We start from the raw sequence: 20998 nt of genomic DNA, 5'->3' as shown, positions 1-20998 counted from the left end.
GAAGGAAGGTATAGGGAAAAAAATAACATACCTACAAAGGAAAAAAAAAGCATAATAGAAAAACATGTCCACAAAAAAAACTGTGTGTTCCAAAATTAGCTATGAAAGAGCGTATGTCAGGAAGGTGATAAAGTTAAGGAAAGAATTAGAAATATCCAGAACCTGAAATCAGACAAAAAGGATGCCTGAATGCTTTTCAATGGATTACCTCATTTTCTAGGGCCATGTACCTTTTATTTGATTCACTGTTTGTTATTGGTTGGGTTTTTTTTTACAACCATAAGGGTTACATCTGTAAGATGTTAACACTGTAGAAAACTGATAGCACTGCAAATACTTTTGCAGGTAGAGATGCAGAGGCCATTATTCTGCTTGCACCTAATTTAGCAACCTTATTCCATCACTCTTCAGTGATTACAATACTTCCATATTTCCACAGCACTCTGACCAGCTTCATCGTTCTGCTGGCTCACTCTTTACTATGTAAATTAAATCTTTAACAGGTCTTCACTGTTCAAAGAAAAAAAAAAACACATAGCAAAACAGAAAAGCCAAGCTACAACAAAATGAAGAGACAGTTTTTCCCCCAAAACCTTTAGTTTGTCAGACAGCTCTGAGACCTACATGGTGTCAGCATTTGTGCACAAAGATGCGGAGAGAAGACAACTGCACTTCTCTGGTGGCCCTGAGCAGAAAGCCCCTCAGTGGCATGAAAACAGGAGACTAGCCTGGGAAGGACTCCAAGGATTGAATTCTCAGGCTAGGAGTAAGAACACCGCCACACAGTAAGGTGTATTGGTGCTGAAGCAGTCTGGGCCTTATAAACTCTCGAAACTGACACTGCTCTGAGAAAAACTTGAAGGAGTAGGATCCAAATAGAGTAGAACAGAATAAGAAAAACAAAGACAAGAAAAAGTTCAGATAAAAGAAAGGTGGGTCAAAAAAAGGAAAGCTCTCAGATAGCCTGAGGGTTGTATTTTTAAAAATCACTTTGTGAAAACAATAGAAGAGAGAACTTCAGAGTTACAAAGCTGAAAAACAGGCTATTTGACCCACTCCTCTTACCTAAAATTACAGGAAAACTTACTGCACTTAAAAAGTATCAGAAATATTTATCTTGCATCTACCTACCACTTCAGCATTTTATTTAAAAAAATAAAAATAATAATAAGGGAGAAATGTGGGATTCACATATAAATCAAGTATAAAAATCAAACGAATAATCACATCTGACTTGTTTATAGTTCATGATGCATGATCAAAACCGAAAGTTTCTGTGATATGACTGCCCTTGCACTGTTCACCATGTAAGAACTTATTCACTATGTAAGAACTTGTTCACCATGTAAGAACTTGTTCATTATGCTTCAGAAGATTGGAGACTGTTGAGAATTAGGCTTGGGGTTGATGAATGATTGTGCACTGAGTCCACTATACAGAATTTTATTGTTGTTAACAACCATTTGATCAATAAATATGAGAGATGCCCTCTCAAAAAAAAAAATTGAAAAACAATAATGAAACTGGTTCATTTAAAAATGCTGGTAAATTATTAAAATTATTTAAGTTTGAAAAAAAAATATCAGAAAAAATCATGTGTCCCGTTGAAAAATATGATAAAAAACAGAAAATGTGGAGTAGAATAACGTCTCTATAGCATAAAAGAAATGTGAGTTGTCATAATCACACACAGAAAACAATTAGATCAGTAATTTTAAAATACAGTAATTTGTACATCCTTACTATGACCTATAAAAATGACAAGTAACCCATAAAATGTTTTCTGTAATTGTAACATTTAGAGTAATGCAGTAGTAATTTATAGAAATGTTGTCTTTGACCCATGGGGAAATCAAGTGAATAATTAAGTCAGTATCTCCAGGAACCCAGATTTTTGGTGTAGTTGAAAGAGATCTAGATAATAAAAGTGACAAACTTATGTGAAAAACCCTTAGCCTTGAATTTGAAAGAGCATAAATTTGTGATTTATTATATCTTTAAAAATTACATGTATTTCCTAGCTCTGCTCATAAAACAGGATGAGAAACAACGATCAATCCAAGGAGTGTAAATAAAAATGCCCAGATTTTAGTCTCTACCATTTCCTAAGGAAACCACGGCTTTTAGAAATGACTGGTTTCAGGTGTGGAGCAGAAAAAAAAGTGCAAGTGGGCCTGGAGTATCTTGTTATCTTGGAAGAAAAGAAGGTCTATCAAACCTCTAAGATATGAGGTGAGGGTCTGTCTTGCCAATGGGTTTCAGACCGCGGCGAGTTTGCTATGGATTCAGTGTGACCAAAGAAATGACAGCAGAACGATTCTTTGGGGTGAAAGTGTTATCACCTGGCTTGTTATCGCGGCGGTGGGATGAACACTAGCATTTCTGCCTCGGCCCACTGGGCCGAGCTCTCTATATGGTGCAATAATAGCTCATTGCCTAAAGGCGTGGAAGTGGCAGACTAGCAGCAGGCCAGTTACATCAGGTGGTTTAAGTTCAGGGAGGATCCTGGCCATAGGAGCCCCAACTTCCGCACACTCCACCCCTCCGGGATTCTCACCTTACAATCTACATGCTCTCAATCTTCCACAGTGGTCCCTGTGTGAGAAACCTGGAGCACTGTATCCAGATTCCACAACAGCAACAGAGAATAACAACAAAACTTAAGATACAACAAGATTTTGATTCAGATAACAAAAATTATAATAATCCTCAAGTCAGAGGAGGTTCCAAATTACAAAAATTATAATCCACCTCAAGCCAGAGGAAGTTCCCAATCCACAAAGACCTTAGGGGCAATAAGACACATGTTTTAATGACAACAACATAGGCAAATCTTGTCCATCAGGTAGGATACATGCAAGAGTGTGGTCCTGTGATAGGACTGTAGCAGGAAGGGGGTCCCTTCCAGGTCTAGTAGACCATACTTTTACTCCTTTCACCGTGGGGGTTACTTAAGGATCTACACATATAGTGCTACTGAAGGTGCGTGCACTGGCCATAACGATCAAACAAACTGCCCGGTAGGATGCTCCTGCCTTCTGGCCGTTCAGGATATACTACTGTGACCTTTGAGGGCCACTCTGAGGTTATTCCAGGAATACACAGGAGGCCAGTTTCTAGGCCTTGTTTCCAAGGTGCCAGGAGAACCAGCCATCATTGGTCCAGCTGTCAAAAGGTCCAAGGCGATGTCCACTCAATGGAGTCTCTGGGGTTCAGTGAAGTTGGCGCTGGCAGAAGATTTTATTCTTGTGGTCGAACCTCAGCTTCAGTGATTCTTCCTTGCTTTGTACTTGCAGTTGTATATGGGAGGCAGCCGTATGTGTTAACATGTCTATGGGGCTCAGGGCTCCCTTTTGGGGTCTCTCATTCAAACGCCATAGCACAGTCCATAAACGGACTGACTGACCCCACAGATTATTGGTATCTGACGTTAGTCCGGATTTTGACAAGCCATTGTGCCTCTCTATCATGCCCGCTGCAGTAGGATTTATGACACATGAAACTTGCATTTGATTTCCAGCTGTGGCACCCATTCTTGCAGTGTATGTCCAGTAAAATGGGTGCCCTGACCACTCTCAGTTACCTGTGGTCAGCCATAGGTGACAGAATTGCTTCAGGCCTCTTTGGGTTGTCTCCTGGTGTGCACAATGGGTAGGAAAAGCAACCAGAACTCCAGCAGCCCTGTCCACACAAGTCATGGCATACCGATATCCTTGACACAGGTAGAGGCCCAATATAGTCTATCTGCCACCTGATGAGGGGTATAGGCCCCTTAGTTATTGTCCAATGTTGATGTGGAACTCGGTGTAAGTCCCTTTGGAGCATACGGCACACTCCTGCCGGGCTCTACTAACTTCTTCAACGGTCAAAGACAAGCCCCACTGATGGGCTACAGCCCACATTGTCTTTTGCCCCGCATGCAACAAACATTGATGTAACCACTGGGCTACATCAGAAGCAGGCTTTCCTTCTAACCAATGTATCTGGGCCAATTTATCTGCCTCATCATTTCCTAGGGATGCCAGTGACAAATGACCTGTCACATGGTATACTGTAATTATTTTAGTCTGACCACAGGCCCATAAGTATTGCCACAATTCTTTCTACCAGAGGGGTCAGTGACCAACCAGCCACTTGGCATGGTAATAGGCTGTAGCCACAGGGTCAAGCCCTGATAGATAGCCCAGCTGTCAGTGCAGACAACTATAGGGGAGGGCTCCTAGCTGATCACAAGCCACACAGCCCGCAACTCTGCCCATTGGCTGCGCTTACCCCACCATCTTCCATCCATACTGTCTCAGTCTTAGCGTGGAAAGCTATTGCCCTCCATTTTTTGGAGGCTGCCCATGGCTGGGGCCATCTGTGTACCATCCATCTGTGGGTATAGGGGCTCTTCCCTCCCAATAGGGTCTTTCTGCTACTAATGGTTCAAAAGCACATTCTTCCTTCTTTTCACTAGTATGTCACCGGCACAAAAAATATTGGAGTTCTTCACTCGAGGGGCCACTACAGAGGGCACTATGCTGCTGTGGGTAAGAACCCCACTTGGTCAGTGTGGGCATTTGTGCCACACCATGCCTTGGCTTTTGCATCCAGTCTCATACCCACCCCAAGACGGAATTGGTGAGTATTTCCCTTATCGGGGCCATTCCAGTGATGGGTTCTGTAGCCAGCAAGGAGTGATACATGCCATTCCGTTGTTTTTCTATCAAAGTGTATCATACCTCTGTCCATTTCGAAGTTGTGAATAGAATCCAATAGGTTGGCAAATTTGTTCAAGCCATCGCCAGAGACCCCAGCTATAACCGTCTTCATTCACATGTACATGCAGCTCACTGGGGCTTAATTGCTCTATCACACTCAAGGCCTGAACGGCCTTGACTGCCTGTTTGGCTGAGGAGAAGACAGACGCACAAGTTTCATCCCACTCCCAGCTGACGCCTGTTCATACCAAACGGTATAAAGGCTTCAGATTTGTGCCAAGTCTGAGATAAACTCTCTCCAGGAGCCAAGATGACCCAGAAACTCCTGAAGCAAAGCTATAGTTGTAGGGGTAGGAAAGGCCTGGACATTATCTATAACTGTTCTTCTGGTATAGCTTTGGTCCTACCCAACCAGACAACCCCCAAGAATTTGACAGACAAACCAGGTCCCTGAACCTTGGTACTGTTCACAGCCCATCCTTTCTACGGTAGATATTCTAGCAGTCTAGGTGCTACACCTTCTAGATCTGAAACAGAATCAGACGTGAACATGACAGCATCAATACAATGGTACAGCCACACCACTGGCGGTGTCTCCCATGTAGCCACGTCCTGGGCTACAAGTCCATGACAGATGGTGGGGCTGTGGAAGTATCCCTGTGGAAGGACGGTGAAAGTCCATTGCCATCCTTCCCACGTGAAGGCAAACTGTTTCTGACTTTCCTGCTCTATGTCAATGGAAAAGAAGGCATTAGCAACATCTACCACATAATGGTATGTTCCTAGTTTATGGCTGAGGGTATCGACCATACCTGCAATAGAGGGGACAGCAGCATGCATAGGGGGTATGACTTTATTCAGTTCTCTGTAGTCCACAGTCACCCGCCAGGAGCTATCTGGCTTTTGTACTGGCCACACTGGGGAATTGAAAGGACTATGGGTGGGCTTTAAATACCCACCTCTTCCAGATCCTGGAGAGTTTCTCCAATCTTTTTATGTTGTCCAGGCAGTTTGTATTGTTTGGTATTAGTCACCTGCCGAGGCACAGGCAGAGCTATGGGCAGGTGCATACCATGTCCCCTCAGAACTGCCTTCACCACACGTACTCTCAGTCTGAACTCACCTGCGGTGGTCTGCAACCACAGATCCTGCAGGATATCAATCCCCAAAATATACTCAGGGATAGAAGATATAAACACAGTATGCTCTTTTTGGGGTAGATACCCTATTCCCAAAGGGATTGGGCTTGTTTCACTCAACCTTATCCCTATATCCATCTATGATACTGGGGTCTCAGGGAAACTGCTCAGGGTTACCATGAATCAGTGAACATTCAGCCCCTGGGTCTGCCAGAGCCAGGATACATTGTATGTTCACTGGGGAATAACGGATAGCTATTTCCATATGTGGCCTCCTGTTCCCCCCTGGTCCCTCAGGGAAGATACCTTGACCTTCTCCTCAGTCAAACCGTGTTCTCCAATCGCCTTCCTGTGTGGGCTCGAGTGAGGTTGGCTCGCTCTCCAGCAGGAAGTCTTGCAAACACCCAGGTCGGACTTGTGGCTCTGGCTCTGACCTCTGCCTCTTTGGTCTTAATGGCTGGAACTAAGTACCACAGACGCAGGAGCCAAGCTGATATTGAATCTGAGGGCTTCTGCCTAAACCGGGAGCCCAAATCCACCAGCTCAGCCAGAGTATAGGGGTGGTCCATAGAGTGCCCCATGATCTGGGGAGGGGACTACTCCTCTCCTAGAGAAACTTTCAGCTGCTGGGTCTTTATTTTCTTTACAGCCACTGGGCTAGCTTTCAATACAGGAGGGGCCAGTGCCTCTGGCACCATCCCTCCATCCTTCCCCAGCTCCTCCATTTCCGGGGCTGATGGCACCTTTCTCTCCCCTCCCCTGAGTGCCTCCACTGCCACAGACTTTAGCTTTTCTACTGTGCCTCACAGCAATGCTAGCTCAGTCTTCAGCAGCTCTTACCTTCACCTTAATTCTCCACATCTGGCCTTCTCGTGCCTCCTCCTGTGCTTCCCTTAGACAATTCACTGTCTGCCCCCTCCTAGGGGCAGCCCGCTGAAGCACCCCACCCATAAGGGCAGCGTTTCTTTCTCCTTAGTAATCAATGAACACTGTGGACTTCGCCACTTGTCCTGCCAAAGGCTTTCAGCCCCTGGCAAGTTCGTTGTGTTGGGCAGTTGGGGTTCCTATGGCCAGGATTCTCATGGAATTTTAACCACCTGATGATGTAACCGGCCTGTTGATAGGCTACCTACCGGCCTTGCCCCTTTTTCTCATTGGATGACACCACCAGTACCAGAGTGGTTTGAGTTCTGAGGTGTCTGCAGCGCACCTGTAGGTGTGGCTTGCTCACCTAGCTGCCCGAGGGCAGAAGTTTCTCAGTCTCTAGAAAACAGCACAGTATCAGGCACATAGCAGACTTTCAACAAATAACTGTAAATGGATGGATGAATAAAGTACACATTGAAAGAAATACTTGGCTGTTAATTCTCTAGAAGCCATCACTATAGCTTTGTTTTTGCTGTAAAAGAGCCCTGATCACAATAAAGCTTTAACTCCACAGGAGGGAGCTGTCACCACCAAGACACATAATAATTAAAATGGCAAGATCAAGGACAAGGACAGAGTTTTAAAGGCAGCTAGACAGAGGAAAAAGGTCACCTACAAAGGACAACCCATCAGGCTATCATCAGACTTCTCAGCAGAAATCTCACAGGCCAGAAGAGAATGGCATGATATATTTAATGCAATGAAACAGAAGTGCCTTAAACCAAGAATACTGTATCCAGCATGATTATCATTTAAATATGAAGGAGGGATTAAACAATTCCCAGACAAGCAAGAGTTGAGGGAATTTGCCTCCCACAAACCACCTCTACGGGGTATTTTAGAGGGACTGTTCTAGATGGGAGCACTCCTAAGACTTTATAGATGTCACCAGAGAAAATAAAATCACAGCAAAGAAAGCAGAACAACCAAACACTAACTAAAGGCAAAAAATAAAATCAACCACCCACAAAAGCAGTTAAAGGAAACACAAAAGAGCACAGAATAAAACAACCAAATACATGGAGGCTTAACAACATGCTCCTAAATAACCAATGTATCAACGAACAAATTAAAACAGAGGTCAAGGAATATATGGAAACAAATGACAACAACAACACAAAGCCCCAACTTCTATGGGATGCAGTGAAAGCAGTCTTAAGAGGAAAGTATATAGCAATCCAGGCATACTTAAAGAAGGAAGAACAATCCCAAATGAATACTCTAACATCACAATTATCAAAACTGGAAAAAGAAGAACAAATGAGGCCTAACGTCAGCAGAAGGAGGTACATAATAAAGATCAGAGAAGAAATAAACAAAATTGAGAAGAATAAAACAACAGAAAAAAATCAATGAAACCAAGAGCTGGTTCTTTGAGAATATAAACAAAATAGATAAGCCTCTAGCCAAACTTATTAAGAGAAAAAAAGAATCAACACACATCAACAGAATCAGAAACGAGAATGGAAAAATCACGACAGACTCCACAGAAATACAAAGAATTATTAAAGACTACTATGAAAACCTATATGCTAAAAAGCTGGAAAACCTAGAAGAAATGGACAACTTCCTAGAAAAATACAACCTTTTCCAAGACTGACCAAGGAAGAAACACAAAAGTTAAACAAGCCAATTACGAGCAAAGAAATTGAAGCGGTAATCAAAGAACTACCCAAGAACAAAACCCCGGGACCAGATGGATTTACCTCAGAATTTTGATCAAACATACAGAGAAGACATAATACCCATTCTCCTTAAAGTTTTCAAAAAAATAGGAGGGAATACTCCCAAACTCATTCTATGAAGCCAACATCACCCTAATACCAAAACCAGGCAAAGACTCCACCAAAAAAGAAAATTACAGACCAATATCCCTGATGCACATAGATGCAAAAATACTCAATAAAATATTAGCAAACAGAATTCAACAGTATATCAAAAGGATCATACACCACGACCAAGTGGGATTCATCCCAGGGATGCAAGGATGGTACAACATTAAAAAATCCATCAACATCATCCACCACATAAATAAAAAGGACAAAAACCACATGATCATCTCCAAAGACGCTGAAAAAGCATTCAACAAAATTCAACATCCATTCATGATAAAAACTCTCAGCTAAATGGGTGTAGAGGGCAAGTACCTCAACATAATAACGGCCATATATGATAAACCCACAGCTAACATCATACTGAACAGCGAGAAGCTGAAAGCTTTTTCCTCTGAGATCAGGAACAAGACAGGGATGCCCACTCTCCCCACTGTTATTTAACATAGTACTGTAGGTCCTAGCCACGGCCATTAGAGAAAACAAAGAAATACAAGGAATCCAGATTGGTAAAGAAGTTAAACTGTCACTATTTACAGATAACATGATATTGTACATAAAAAACCCTAAAGACTCCACTGCAAAACTACTAGAACTGATATCGGAATACGGCAAAGTTGCAGGATACAAAATTAACACACAGAAATCAGTGGCTTTCCTATACGCTACCAATGAACCAATAGAAAGAGAAATCAGGAAAACAATTCCATTCACAATTGCATCAAAAAGAATAAAATACCAAGGAATACACCTAACCAAAGAAGTGAAAGACCTATACCCTGAAAACTACAAGACACTCTTAAGAGAAATTAAAGAGGACACTAACAAATGGAAACTCATCCCATGCTCTTGGCTAGGAAGAATTAATATAGTCAAAATGGCCATTCGGCCCCAAACAATATACAGATTTGATGCAATCCCTATCAAATTACCAACAACATTCTTCAACGAACTGGAACAAATAGTTCAAAAATTCATATGGAAACACCAAAAACCCCAAATAGCCAAAGCAATCCTGAGAAACAAGAATAAAGTGTGTTTGGGGGTGTCTCACTCCCCAACTTCAAGCTCTACTACAAAGCCATAGTAATCAAGACAATTTGGTACTGGCACAAGAACAGAGCGACAGACCAGTGGAACAGATTAGAGACTCCAGACATTAACCCAAACATATATGATACAGGAGCCATGGACATACAATGGAGAAATGAGAGTCTCTTCAACAGATGGTGCTGGCAAAACTGGACAGCTACATGTAAGAGAATGAAACTGGATCACTGTCTAACTCCATACACAAAAGTAAATTCGAAATGGATCAAAGACCTGAATGCAAGTCATGAAACCATAAAACTCTTAGAAAAAAACAGGCAAAAATCTCTGGGACATAAACATTAATGACTTCTTCATTAACATATTTCCCCGGGCAAAGGAAACAAAAGCAAAAATGAACAAGTGGGACTACATCAAGCTGAAAAGCTTTTGTGCAGCAAAGGACACCATCAATAGAACAAAAAGGTACCCTAGAGTATGGGAGAATATATTCATAAATGACAGATCCGATAAAAGCTTGACATCCAAAATATATAAAGAGCTCACGCACCTCAGCAAACAAAAAGCAAATAATCCAATTAAAAAATGGGCAGAGGAACTGAACAGACAGTTCTCAAAAGAAGAAATTCAGATGGCCAACAGACACATGAAAAGATGCTCCACATCGCTAGTTATCAGAGAAATGCAAATTAAAACCACAATGAGATATCACCTCACACCAGTAAGGATGGCTACCATCCAAAAGACAAACAACAACAAATGTTGGCAAGGTTGTGGAGAAAGGGGAACCCTCCTATACTGCTGGTGGGAATGTAAATTAGTTCAACTATTGTGGAAAGCAGTATGGAGGTTCCTCAAAATGCTCAAAATAGACTTACCATTTGACCCAGGAATTCCACTTCTAGGAATTTACCCTAAGAATGTAGCAGCCCAGTTTGAAAAAGACAAATGCACCCCTATGTTTATTGCAGCACTATTTACAATAACCAAGAAATGGAAGCAACCTAAGTGTCCATCAGTAGATGAATGGATAAAGAAGATGTGGTACATATACACAATGGAATATTATTCAGCCATAAGAAGAAAATGAATCCTACCATTTGCAACAACATGGATGAAGCTAGAGGGTATTATGCTCAGTGAAATAAGCCAAGGAGAGAAAGACACATACCAAATGATTTCACTCATATTTGGAGTATAAGAACAAAGAAAAACTGAAGGAATAAAACAGCAGCAGAATCACAGAACCCAAGAAGGGACTAACAATTACCAAGGGGAAAGGGACTGCAGAGAATGGGAGGGAAGGGAGGGATAAGGGCAGGGAAGAAGAAAGGGGGTATTACGATTAGCATGTATAATGTGGGGGGTGAGGGAAAGGAGAGGGCTGTGCAACACAGAGAAGACAAGTAGTCATTCCACAACATCTTACTACGCTGATGGACAGTGACTGTAATGGGGTTTGTGGGGGGGACTTGGTGAAGGGGAGAGCCTAGTAAACATAATGTTCTTCATGTAATTGTAGATTAATGATAACAACAACAACAAAAAGTAAATACATAATATGTATTTATATTTCAGCCCTTAGATAAATGGTAGCGTATACTACAAAAACAAAATTACATATTATTTCCTAGCTCTGCTCATAAAGCAGGATGAGAAACAATGATCAATCCAAGGAGTGTAAATAAAAATGCCCAGATTTTAGCCTCTACCATTTCCTAAGGAAACCAGGGCTTTTAGAAATGACTGGTTTCAGGTGTGGAGCAGAAAAAGAAAGTGTAAGTGGGCCTGGAGCAACTTGTTATCCTGGAAGAAAAGAAGGTCTATCAAGCCTCTAAGATATGAAGTGAGGGTCTGTCTTGCTAATGGGTTTCAGACCCTGGCAAGTTCGCTATGGATTCAATGTGACCAAAGAAATGACAGTAGTAACATGCTTTGGGGTGAAAGTGTTTATTACCCGGTTTGTTATCACAGTGGTCGACCACTAGCATTTCTGCCTCTGACCAGAGCACTGGGTGGAGCTCTCTATATAGTGTAATAATAGCTCATTGCCTAAAGGCATGGAAGCGGTAGCCTAACAACAGGCCAGCTACATCATCAGGTGGTTTAAGTTCAGTGGGGATCCTGGCCATAGGAACCCCAACTTCCCCACACTCCACCTGTGGATAAAATGAGAGTTCCTGTGGCCAGGATTCTCACCTGGCCGTGGTCGACTGGCTCACTGCTCACCTGTGGGCAATACATGGCTGTTGACTCTATATAAAGAGCTCAGCCCACTCTCTGCGCGCAACATGGTGGCAGGGCTGCAAGGCTGCAGAAGAGAGCAGAGGCTGGAGCGGTGGAAGCGCCAAGGACAGGGGCCCAGAGGACGGCTGTGCGGACAAAGGGGCCCAGAGGCAGAGACTGGCTTCCTGCATACAGACTCAATCTGAGTTAATGGGATTCTACTGATTGACCTGCCATCTGGAAATAAAGTTGGGTATAACCCTTTCACCCCAAAGAACGTTATGCTGTAATTTTCTTTGGTGACACTGAATCCATAGCAAACTTGCCCAGGGCTGAAACCCTTTGGCAAGACACCACCCCTCAAGGATTCTTGCCTTACAATCTACATGCTCTCAATCTTCCTCAATGGTCCCTGTGCGAGAAAGCTGGAGCACTGTAACCAGATTCCACAACAGCAACAGAGGATAAAAACAACTTAGAGGTTAACAAAAATTGAGATACAACAAGATTTTGACACAGATAACAAAAACTGTAATAATCCTCAAGCCAGAGGAGGTTCCCAATAACAAAAAAATTATAATAATCCTCAAGCCAGAGGAAGTTCCTAATCCACAAAGACCTTAGGGGCGATAAGACACATGTTTTAATGACAACAACATAGGCAAATCTTGTCCATCAGGTAGGATGCATGCAAGAGAGTGGTTCTGTGATAGGACTGTAGCAGGAAGGGGGTCCCTTCCAGGTCTAGTATACCATACTTTTACTCCTTTCCCCGTGGGGGTTACTGAAGGGTCAATATATAGTGCTACTGGAGGTTCATGCACTGGTCATAATGATAAAACAAACTGCCCGGTAAGAATCTCCTACCTTCTGGCCTTTCAGGATATACTACTGTGACCTTTGGGGACCACTCTGTGGTTATTCTAGGAATAGACAGGAGGCCAGCTTCCAGGCCTTGTCCCCAAGGTGCCAGGAGAGCTAGCCATCGTTGGTCCATGTGTCAAAAGGTCCAAGGCCAGGTCCACTAAATGGAGTCTCTGGGGTTCAGTGAAGTTGGTGCCGGCCGCAAGATAATATTCTGGTGGACAAACCTCAGCTTCTGTGATTCTTCCTTGGTTTGTACTTGCAGTTGCATAGGGGAGGCAGCCATAGGTGTTCACACGTCTATGGGGCTTAGGTCTCCCTTTCGGGGGTCTCTTGTTCAAATGCCGTAGCACGGTACATAAGCAGACTGACCATCCCCACAGACTACTGGTATCTGACTTTAGTCCGGATTTTGACAAGCCACTGTGCCTCTCCATCATGTCTGCTGCGGTAGGATTGTATGACACATGAAACTTTCATTTGATTTCCAGCTGTGGCACCCATTCTTGCAGTGTATGTCCAGTAAAATGGGTGTCCTGATCACTCTCAATTACCTGTGGTGGGCCATAGGCGGCAAAGACACTCTAGGCTTCTTTTGGTTGTCTGCTGGTGTGCATAATGGGTAGGAAAAGCAACCACAAGTCCAGTAGCTGTGTCCACACAAGTCATGGCATAATGATATCCTTCTGACACAGGTAGAGGCCCAATATAGTCTATCTGCCACCTGACGAGGGGTATAGCCCTCTCAGTTATTTTCCCATGTTGCTGTGGAACTTGCTGTAAGTCCCTTTGGAGCATATGGCACACTCCTGCCGGGCTCTACTAACTTCTTCAAAGGAAAAAGACAAGCCGCACTGACGGGCTACAACCCACATTGTCTTTTGCCTCATATGCAACAAACACTGATGTAACCACTGGGCTACATCAGAGGCAGGCTTTCCTTCTAACCAATGTATCAGGGCCAATTCATCTGCTTCATCATTTCCTGGGGATGCCAGTGGCAAATGACTTGTCACACAGTAAACTGCAATTATTTCAGTCTGACCACAGGCCCATAAGTCTTGCCACAATTCTTGTCCCCAAAGGGGTCAGTGAACAGCCAGGCAGTTGGCATGATACCAGGTTGGTAGCCACAGGGTCAAACCCTAATAGGCAGCCCAGCTGTCAGTGCAGACAACTATAACGGAGGGCTCCTGGATGATCACAAGCCACACAGTCCACAGCTCTGCCTATTGGCTGCTCTTCCCTTTTACCATCTTCCATCCATATTGTCTCAGTCTTAGGATGGAAAGCTATGGCCCTCCATTTTGGGGGCTGCCTACAGCTGGAGCTGTCTGTGTACCATGCATCTTCGGGTACAGAGGCTCTTCCCTCCCAATAAGGACTTTTGGCTACTAATGGTTCAAAAGCAAGTTCTTCCTGCTTTCCACTAGTATATGTCACCAGCTTCAATAAGTGTTGGGATATCTTCACTCAAGGGGTTACTAGAGAGGGCACTACATTGCTGTAGGTAAGCACCCCACTTGGCCAGTGTGGGCGTTTGTGCCACACCACTCCTTGGCTTTTGGGTCCAGTAGCACACCCACGCCAAGATGGGAGAGTTTGTTATTAACTTTATCGGGGCCATTCCAGTGATGGGTTCTGTAGCCAGCAAGGCATGATATACGGCAGTCAGTTGTTTTTCTATCAAAGTGTATTACGCCTCTTCCCCTTTCCAGAGTTGTGACCAGAATCCAATAGGCTGGCGAGTTCCTTCAAGCCGCTGCCAGAGACTCCAGCTATAACCATCTTCAGTCACATGTGCATCCAGCTCACAGGGCCTTGATGGGTCTATCACACTCAAGGCCTGAACGGCCTTGACTGCCCATTTGGCTGTAGTAAAGGCAGATGCACAAGTCTCATTATAGTCCCACCTGATGCCCTTTTATACCAACTGGTATAAGGATTTCAGAATTTGTGCCAAGTGCGGGATAAACTCTCCAGTAGCCTAGAAAATCCAGAAACTCCTATAGCAATGCTACAGTTGTAAGGGTAGGAAAAGCCTGGACTTTACCTATAACTGCTTCTGGTATAACTTTGGTCTCACCCAACTAGATCACGACCAAGAATCTGACAGACAAACCAGGTCCCTGAACCTTGGTAGTGTTCACAGCTCATCCTTTCTCCTGTAGATGTTGCATCTACAGCAGTTTACATGCCGCACCTTCTAGATCTGAAAGAGAATCGGATGTGAGCATGACAGCATCAATACAATGGTACAGCCACACCACTGGCGGTATCTCCCATGTAGCCACGTCCTGGGCTACAAGTCCGTGACAGATGGTGGGGCTGTGGAGGTATCCCTGTGGAAGGACGGTGAAAGTCCATTGCTATCCTTCCCACGTGAAGGCAAACTGTTCCTGACTTTCCTGTTCTATGTCAATGGAAAAGAAGGCATTAGCAACATCTACCACATAATGGTATGTTCCTAGTTTATGGCTGAGGGTATCGACCATACCTGCAATAGAGGGGACAGCAGCATGCATAGGGGGTATGACTTTATTCAGTTCTCTGTAGTCCACAGTCACCTGCCAGGAGCTATCTGGCTTTTGTACTGGCCACACCGGGGAATTGAAAGGACTATGGGTGGGTTTTATAATACCCACCTTTTCCAGCTCCTGGAGAGTTTCTCCAATCTTTTTATGTTGTCCAGGCAGTTTGTATTGTTTGGTATTAGTCACCTGCCGAGGCACAGGCAGAGCTATGGGCAGGTGCATACCATGTCCCCTCAGAACTGCCTTCACCACACGTACTCTCAGTCTGAACTCACCTGCAGTGGTCTGCAACCACAGATCCTGCAGGATATCAATCCCCAAAATATACTCAGGGATAGAAGATATAAACACAGTATGCTCTTTTTGGGGTAGACACCCTATTCCCAAAGGGATTGGGCTTGTTTCACTCAGCTTTATCCCTATATCCATCTATGATACTGGGGTCTCGGGGAAACTGCTCAGGGTTACCATGAATCAGTGAACATTCAGCCCCTGTGTCTGCCAGAGCCAGGATACATTGTATGTTCACTTCACTGGGGACCAATGGATAGCTATTTCCATATGTGGCCTCCTGTTCCCCCCTGGTCTCTCAGGGCAGATACCTTGACCTTCCCCTCAGTCAAACTGTGTTCCCCCATCATCTTACTGTGTGGGCTCGAGTGAGGTTGGCTCGTTCTCCAGCAGGAAGTCTTGCAAACACACAGTTCGGACTTGTGGCTCTGGCTCTGACCTCTGCCTCTTTGGTCTTAATGGCTGGAACTGCTGCTCTGGTTTCAGATGTTGCCATAGTTCTAGTAAGATCTAATTTGACTTTCCGTCTAATTTCCTTTCATCTGGTACTGCCAGTATTAAATCAACCCACATCTGGGTCCTGGTAACTTTCATGGGATTCTTTAAGTTTTTCTTGTGAGGAGAAGACCTTATTTCTCTCCATGTTCTCACTGCTTCAACCTCTCCTAAGTCAGCTACTATATGTGTTACCTTGCTTACGGGCTGGCCTAAGTGAGGGGAAAGAATGGCCACTAGAGACCCAAAGACAGATGTGGGGGGTGTTTGAAACACAGTATTTCTCAATCCAGTAGTGAAAATCTCTTCATATGGGCCATAATTCTCTGGACTATACATGGCATGTCTTATGCCTAGTTCTCATAACACCTGTTGGAGCTCAACATACACCTGCCATCTAACAGGAGAGGATGGTAGATCACCCTGATTGGGCCACACAGCACGAAGTACAGCTATAAGCCAGTCGAGGAAGGAGTGATTCCCTGGGGTCTGATGTGCATTTTGTAATCGCTGCCTGCTTTCCCATCTCTGATCCCAACAGAACAATTTCATCCACCCCTAAGTCCTACAGACACAGGAGCCAAGCTGATATTGACTCTGAGGGCTTCTGCCTAAACCAGGAGCCCAAATTCACCAGCTCAGCCTGACTATAGGGGTGGGGCATAGAGTGCTCCATGAGGGGACTGCTCCTCTCCTAAGTGAACTTTCAACTGCTGGGTCTTTATTTTCTTCACAACCACTGGGTGTGCTTTCAATACAGGAGGAGTCAGTGCCTCGGGCACCACCCCTTCATCCTTCCCCACCTCTTCCATTTCTGGGACTGATGGCACCCTGCCCCGAGTGCCTTCTCTGCTATGACCTTTAGCTTTTCTACTGTGCCTCACAGCAATGCTAGCTCAGTCTTCAGAAGCTCTTACCTTCACCTTAGTTCTTCGCATCTGGTGTTCTCGTGCCACCTCCTCCTGTGCTTCCCTTAGACAATCCACTGTCTGCCCCCTCCTATGGGCAGCCTGCTGAAGCACCCCTCCCCTAAGGGCAGCCTTTCTTTCTCCTTAGTAATCAATGAACACTGTGGACTTCGCCACTTCTCTTGTCAAAGGCTTTCAGCCCCTGGCAAGTTCGCTGTGTGGGCCAGTTGGGGTTCCTATGGCCAGGATTCTCACGGAACTTAAACCACCTCATGATGTAACTGGCCTGTTGCTAGGCTACCTTTATGGAATAAGGTATTACTGCACTATATAGAAACCTCAGCCCAGTGCTCTGGGCGGAGGCAGAGACACTAGTGCTCGACCTACCTCTAGGGGAAGAAGATTGGTAATAAAGTTTTTCACCCCAAAAGAACATTTGCTGTCATCTTCTTTGGTCACACTGTGTCTTGTAATGGGTTTCAACCCCCAGAAGGTAGCTATTTTTTCATTTGTAGTATTTTATAAACTCACAGATATGAACACACTTGTTGTATCTTGATCCACTTCAATTATTACTCTTACTATGATCAAATCATCACATCTTTGGCCACTGGGTGCTTCTTCAGGATGGTTCCTACGTCCTTTCCCCCTCTGCTTTATTAGGTATAATTCACATGTTATAAATTTAAGGTGTGTGATATGTTGATTTACTGTGCTGTATCGAAATTCATTAGAGAATTTTAATAAATAAAATTCATGATTTTAAAAACTGGTAAAGGAATGAATCAAACACTTGTTCTGCCTTCAGTATAAATTAGTACTTCGTAGTAACCAAATGGTTATGAGGGGAATTTTCTTTTTAGTGAAATGTTTCAGTTAGTAAACAGAAGGGCTGATAAAGTACAGTATCACTGCTTTGTCACCTCCAATGAAAAAATGGATCTAGGAAATGATATCTAATTTTGAAAGTAGCACAAAAAGACATATACCTCCCTGTGTGAAGCACACAGTCAATATAAAGAATCTGCAGACCTAACCACCAATCAGTTGAAATATAGGGATAGAGGAACATAGAAAATGATACCAGGGGGATATATTCATGAATATCCAGGCTGTTGAAAGCTCTATAGGAAAAAAGACATGGTTTCTTTAACAACAACAAAATTGCAAGAAGACAAAGAGCTAGAGAGAAAACCTATAGATTAAAAGATACTTAAGAGATATAATCGATCACTGTGTATGGACCTTATATGAATTTTAATCAAACTTACAAGATGAACAACAACAAAACCAAATGTGTGAATACTGAATTTGATGATACAGATGAAATGACAGAATGTCTAAGATTTGCTTAAAAAGTAATCTAGGGCAGGGTAGGTGAGTGGATAGATGATGTGAAATGGATCTGATGGTACACTGATAATTGCTGGAGCTGGGGTGAACAAAAGGAGGATGATCTTTAAGTACACTTGACCATGGATTTTATTGTGGTAAACTGCAAATACCGTCTTATTTTTGTATTTGATTTGAAGCATATCTTAATACCCAGGGTTGTCCTTTCATGCTATTTTCTTCCTTTAAATACAAATTTAAAAAATGCAACTAAAACTGTTTTGAAAAAAGCCCAACACTTAAAATACATAATTCTTGTATAAAGATGTTGTAACCACACACACACATGTGCGCACACAATCTGGCCTCCTGTATTTGCTAAAATGTTGATGACCCACCTATAAAAATTTAATTTTTAGAAAATAACTTGTCTTCAAAGCAGTAGCAGCTGTCATCCTTAGACATGTCAAACATATAAAAAAACTTACTTAAAAAATATGTAACTTCTTCATAACAATGTTTAAAAAAGGTTCCTTAAAACCAAGATGGCTCTATAAAATTCGCCAAATCACAAGAACAGAATAAGCAATTTCAAAGATACCAGGTGTTTGGACTTAACTACAATTTTACACAAAAGGATACATAATTATTTTTAGGTGTGCACTGAGTTTTAGTTTATTGTAGGTCACACACTCTCAACCCATGGGCTATAACTGACTTGCAGGCAAGTTGTCTGGCTTGCATGGTCCAACAGTTAAAAATCAGGACATTTCACATAAAAATAACCTTTATTTTGACAGTGCCACACACAGCAATAGCTGGAGCACAGCAGCAGCTACCTCTTTGAGGGAGGACATGGTACTCTTCTTTCACCATACCTGCTTTCTTTTTATTTATTTGTTTATTTATTTATTTATGAAGGTATAACTGATACACACTTATGAAGGTTTCACAAGAAAAACAATGTGGTTATTACAGTCACTCTTATTATTGAGTCCCCACATACCCCATTGCAGTCACTGCCCATCAGTGTAAGAAAATGAAGCACAGTCCCTATTTGTTTTCTCTGAGCTAGGCTGTCTTCCCCATGACCCCACACATACCGTGTGCACCAATCATGATACTCCAAAATCCCCTTCTCCCTCCCAGGCCCACCTCCCCATCCTTTGGTAACTGCCAGTCCCTTTTTGGAGTCTGTGAGTCTGCTGCTATTTTGTTCCTTCAGTTTTGCTTTGTTGTTATACTCCACAAATGAGGGAAATCATTTGGTATTTGTCTTTCTCTGCGACTTATTTCACTGAGCATAATACCCTCTAGCTCCATCCATGATGTTGCAATGGTAGGATTTGTTTTCTTCTTATGGCTGAATAGTATTCCATTCTGTATATGCACCACATCTTCTTTATCCATTCATCTACTGATGTACACTTAGGTTGCATCCATATATTGGCTATTGTAAGTAGTGCTGCAATAAACTTACGGGTGCATATGTCTTTTTGAATCTGAGAAACTGTTTTCTTTGGGTAAATTCCTAAGAGTGGACTTCCTGGGTCAAATGGTATTTCTATTTTTAGTTTTTTGAGGAACCTCCCTATTGCTTTCCACATGGTTGAACTAGCTTACATTCCCACCAGCAGTGTAGGAGGGTTCCCCTTTCTCTGCATCCTCGCCAGGATTTTTTGTTGCTAATCTTTTCGACATTGGCCATCCTAACTGGTGTGAGGTGATATCTCATTGTGGTTTTAATTTGCATTTCCCTGATAATTAGTGATGTGGAGCATCTTTTCATGTGCCTGTTGGCTATATGAATTTCTTCTTTGGAGAAGTGTCTGTTCATATCCATACCTCCCTTCTTTGCAGATATATGTCTGGTCTTCTTAGGCATTTGAGTTTGTGATTACTAGATATGACCTAACATCATTTATGGGAGGTTTTCTCTGAATTTTTAACAAAGTAGTAGAGCAGAAAAAACAATTTATCTATAAGAGCCAATATTACTCAGTTTTGCACTTTAAAAATGCCAAAGAAATCAGCATTCATATTCTTACAGCACAGAAATAAAATCCTACCTATGTATTTTTAAATTGCTTTTCTTTGACAGAGTAGTATAAGGCTTACCTTCAGATCAAGGCTGCTAAGGCTTACAACATCATCAGCTTTCTCTCTTCATTTTCTTTTCTATAAGAAAAAAATGGTTTCATTTTTACATGGAGGGGAATGCATGTTACCCATTAGACTGCATACAACTAGTAAAATTACTTAAAAAAAATAGCCTTTGGCTGTATTCATAAGAAAATTATTTGGGATGCTCATAATTATCTTTAGCATACATATTGTCTAAAGAGCCCCCTGACCAAATCATGTGTTTGTGAAGTGATTCCACCCTATTAAATAATTTACTTATGTAAAATTTGTAAGAACACAACTCTTACGTAAGTCAAGGACTGTTAGAAAAAAAGTAAAATATGTTTTACACATAATGGGAAACAAGTTTTTTTTTAAAGGAACATATATATTTTTCCCATGGGGAGAGTTATCTTTACCATAAAATTTTCTCATGGCGCAAAGTAAGATTTGTTGTTTGAAGCAGGATTTATCAACTGGAAGATGAATATACACATCCCTGGCATACCTTCCAGGAACCATTTATCCCTTCATTCAGCACTACTGGTGCTAGCAGTAGCAAAAACTGTGTAT

The 20998-nt window shown here is 42.7% G+C and overlaps 1 protein-coding gene across 1 annotated transcript in view; it reads right to left on the bottom strand.

Moving 5' to 3' along the window:
• LOC140847867 (neuroepithelial cell-transforming gene 1 protein-like) overlaps nucleotides 1–17173 on the bottom strand; it is a 41197-nt gene extending 24024 nt beyond the window's left edge. Inside the window, exon 1 of the mRNA XM_073229382.1 lies at nucleotides 16979–17173. Within this exon, the coding sequence (XP_073085483.1) occupies nucleotides 16979–16999 (21 nt within the window). The 5' untranslated portion in view covers nucleotides 17000–17173. The remainder of the gene's footprint in view (nucleotides 1–16978) is intronic.
• Between the last annotated feature and the right edge of the window lie 3825 nt (nucleotides 17174–20998).

The sequence above is a fragment of the Manis javanica genome, chromosome 2 (assembly GCF_040802235.1).
Source record: "Manis javanica isolate MJ-LG chromosome 2, MJ_LKY, whole genome shotgun sequence".
Lineage (NCBI taxonomy): Eukaryota > Metazoa > Chordata > Mammalia > Pholidota > Manidae > Manis > Manis javanica.
The sequence above is the reverse complement of the archived record's forward strand: the minus strand, read 5'-3'. Positions and strand labels throughout refer to the sequence as shown.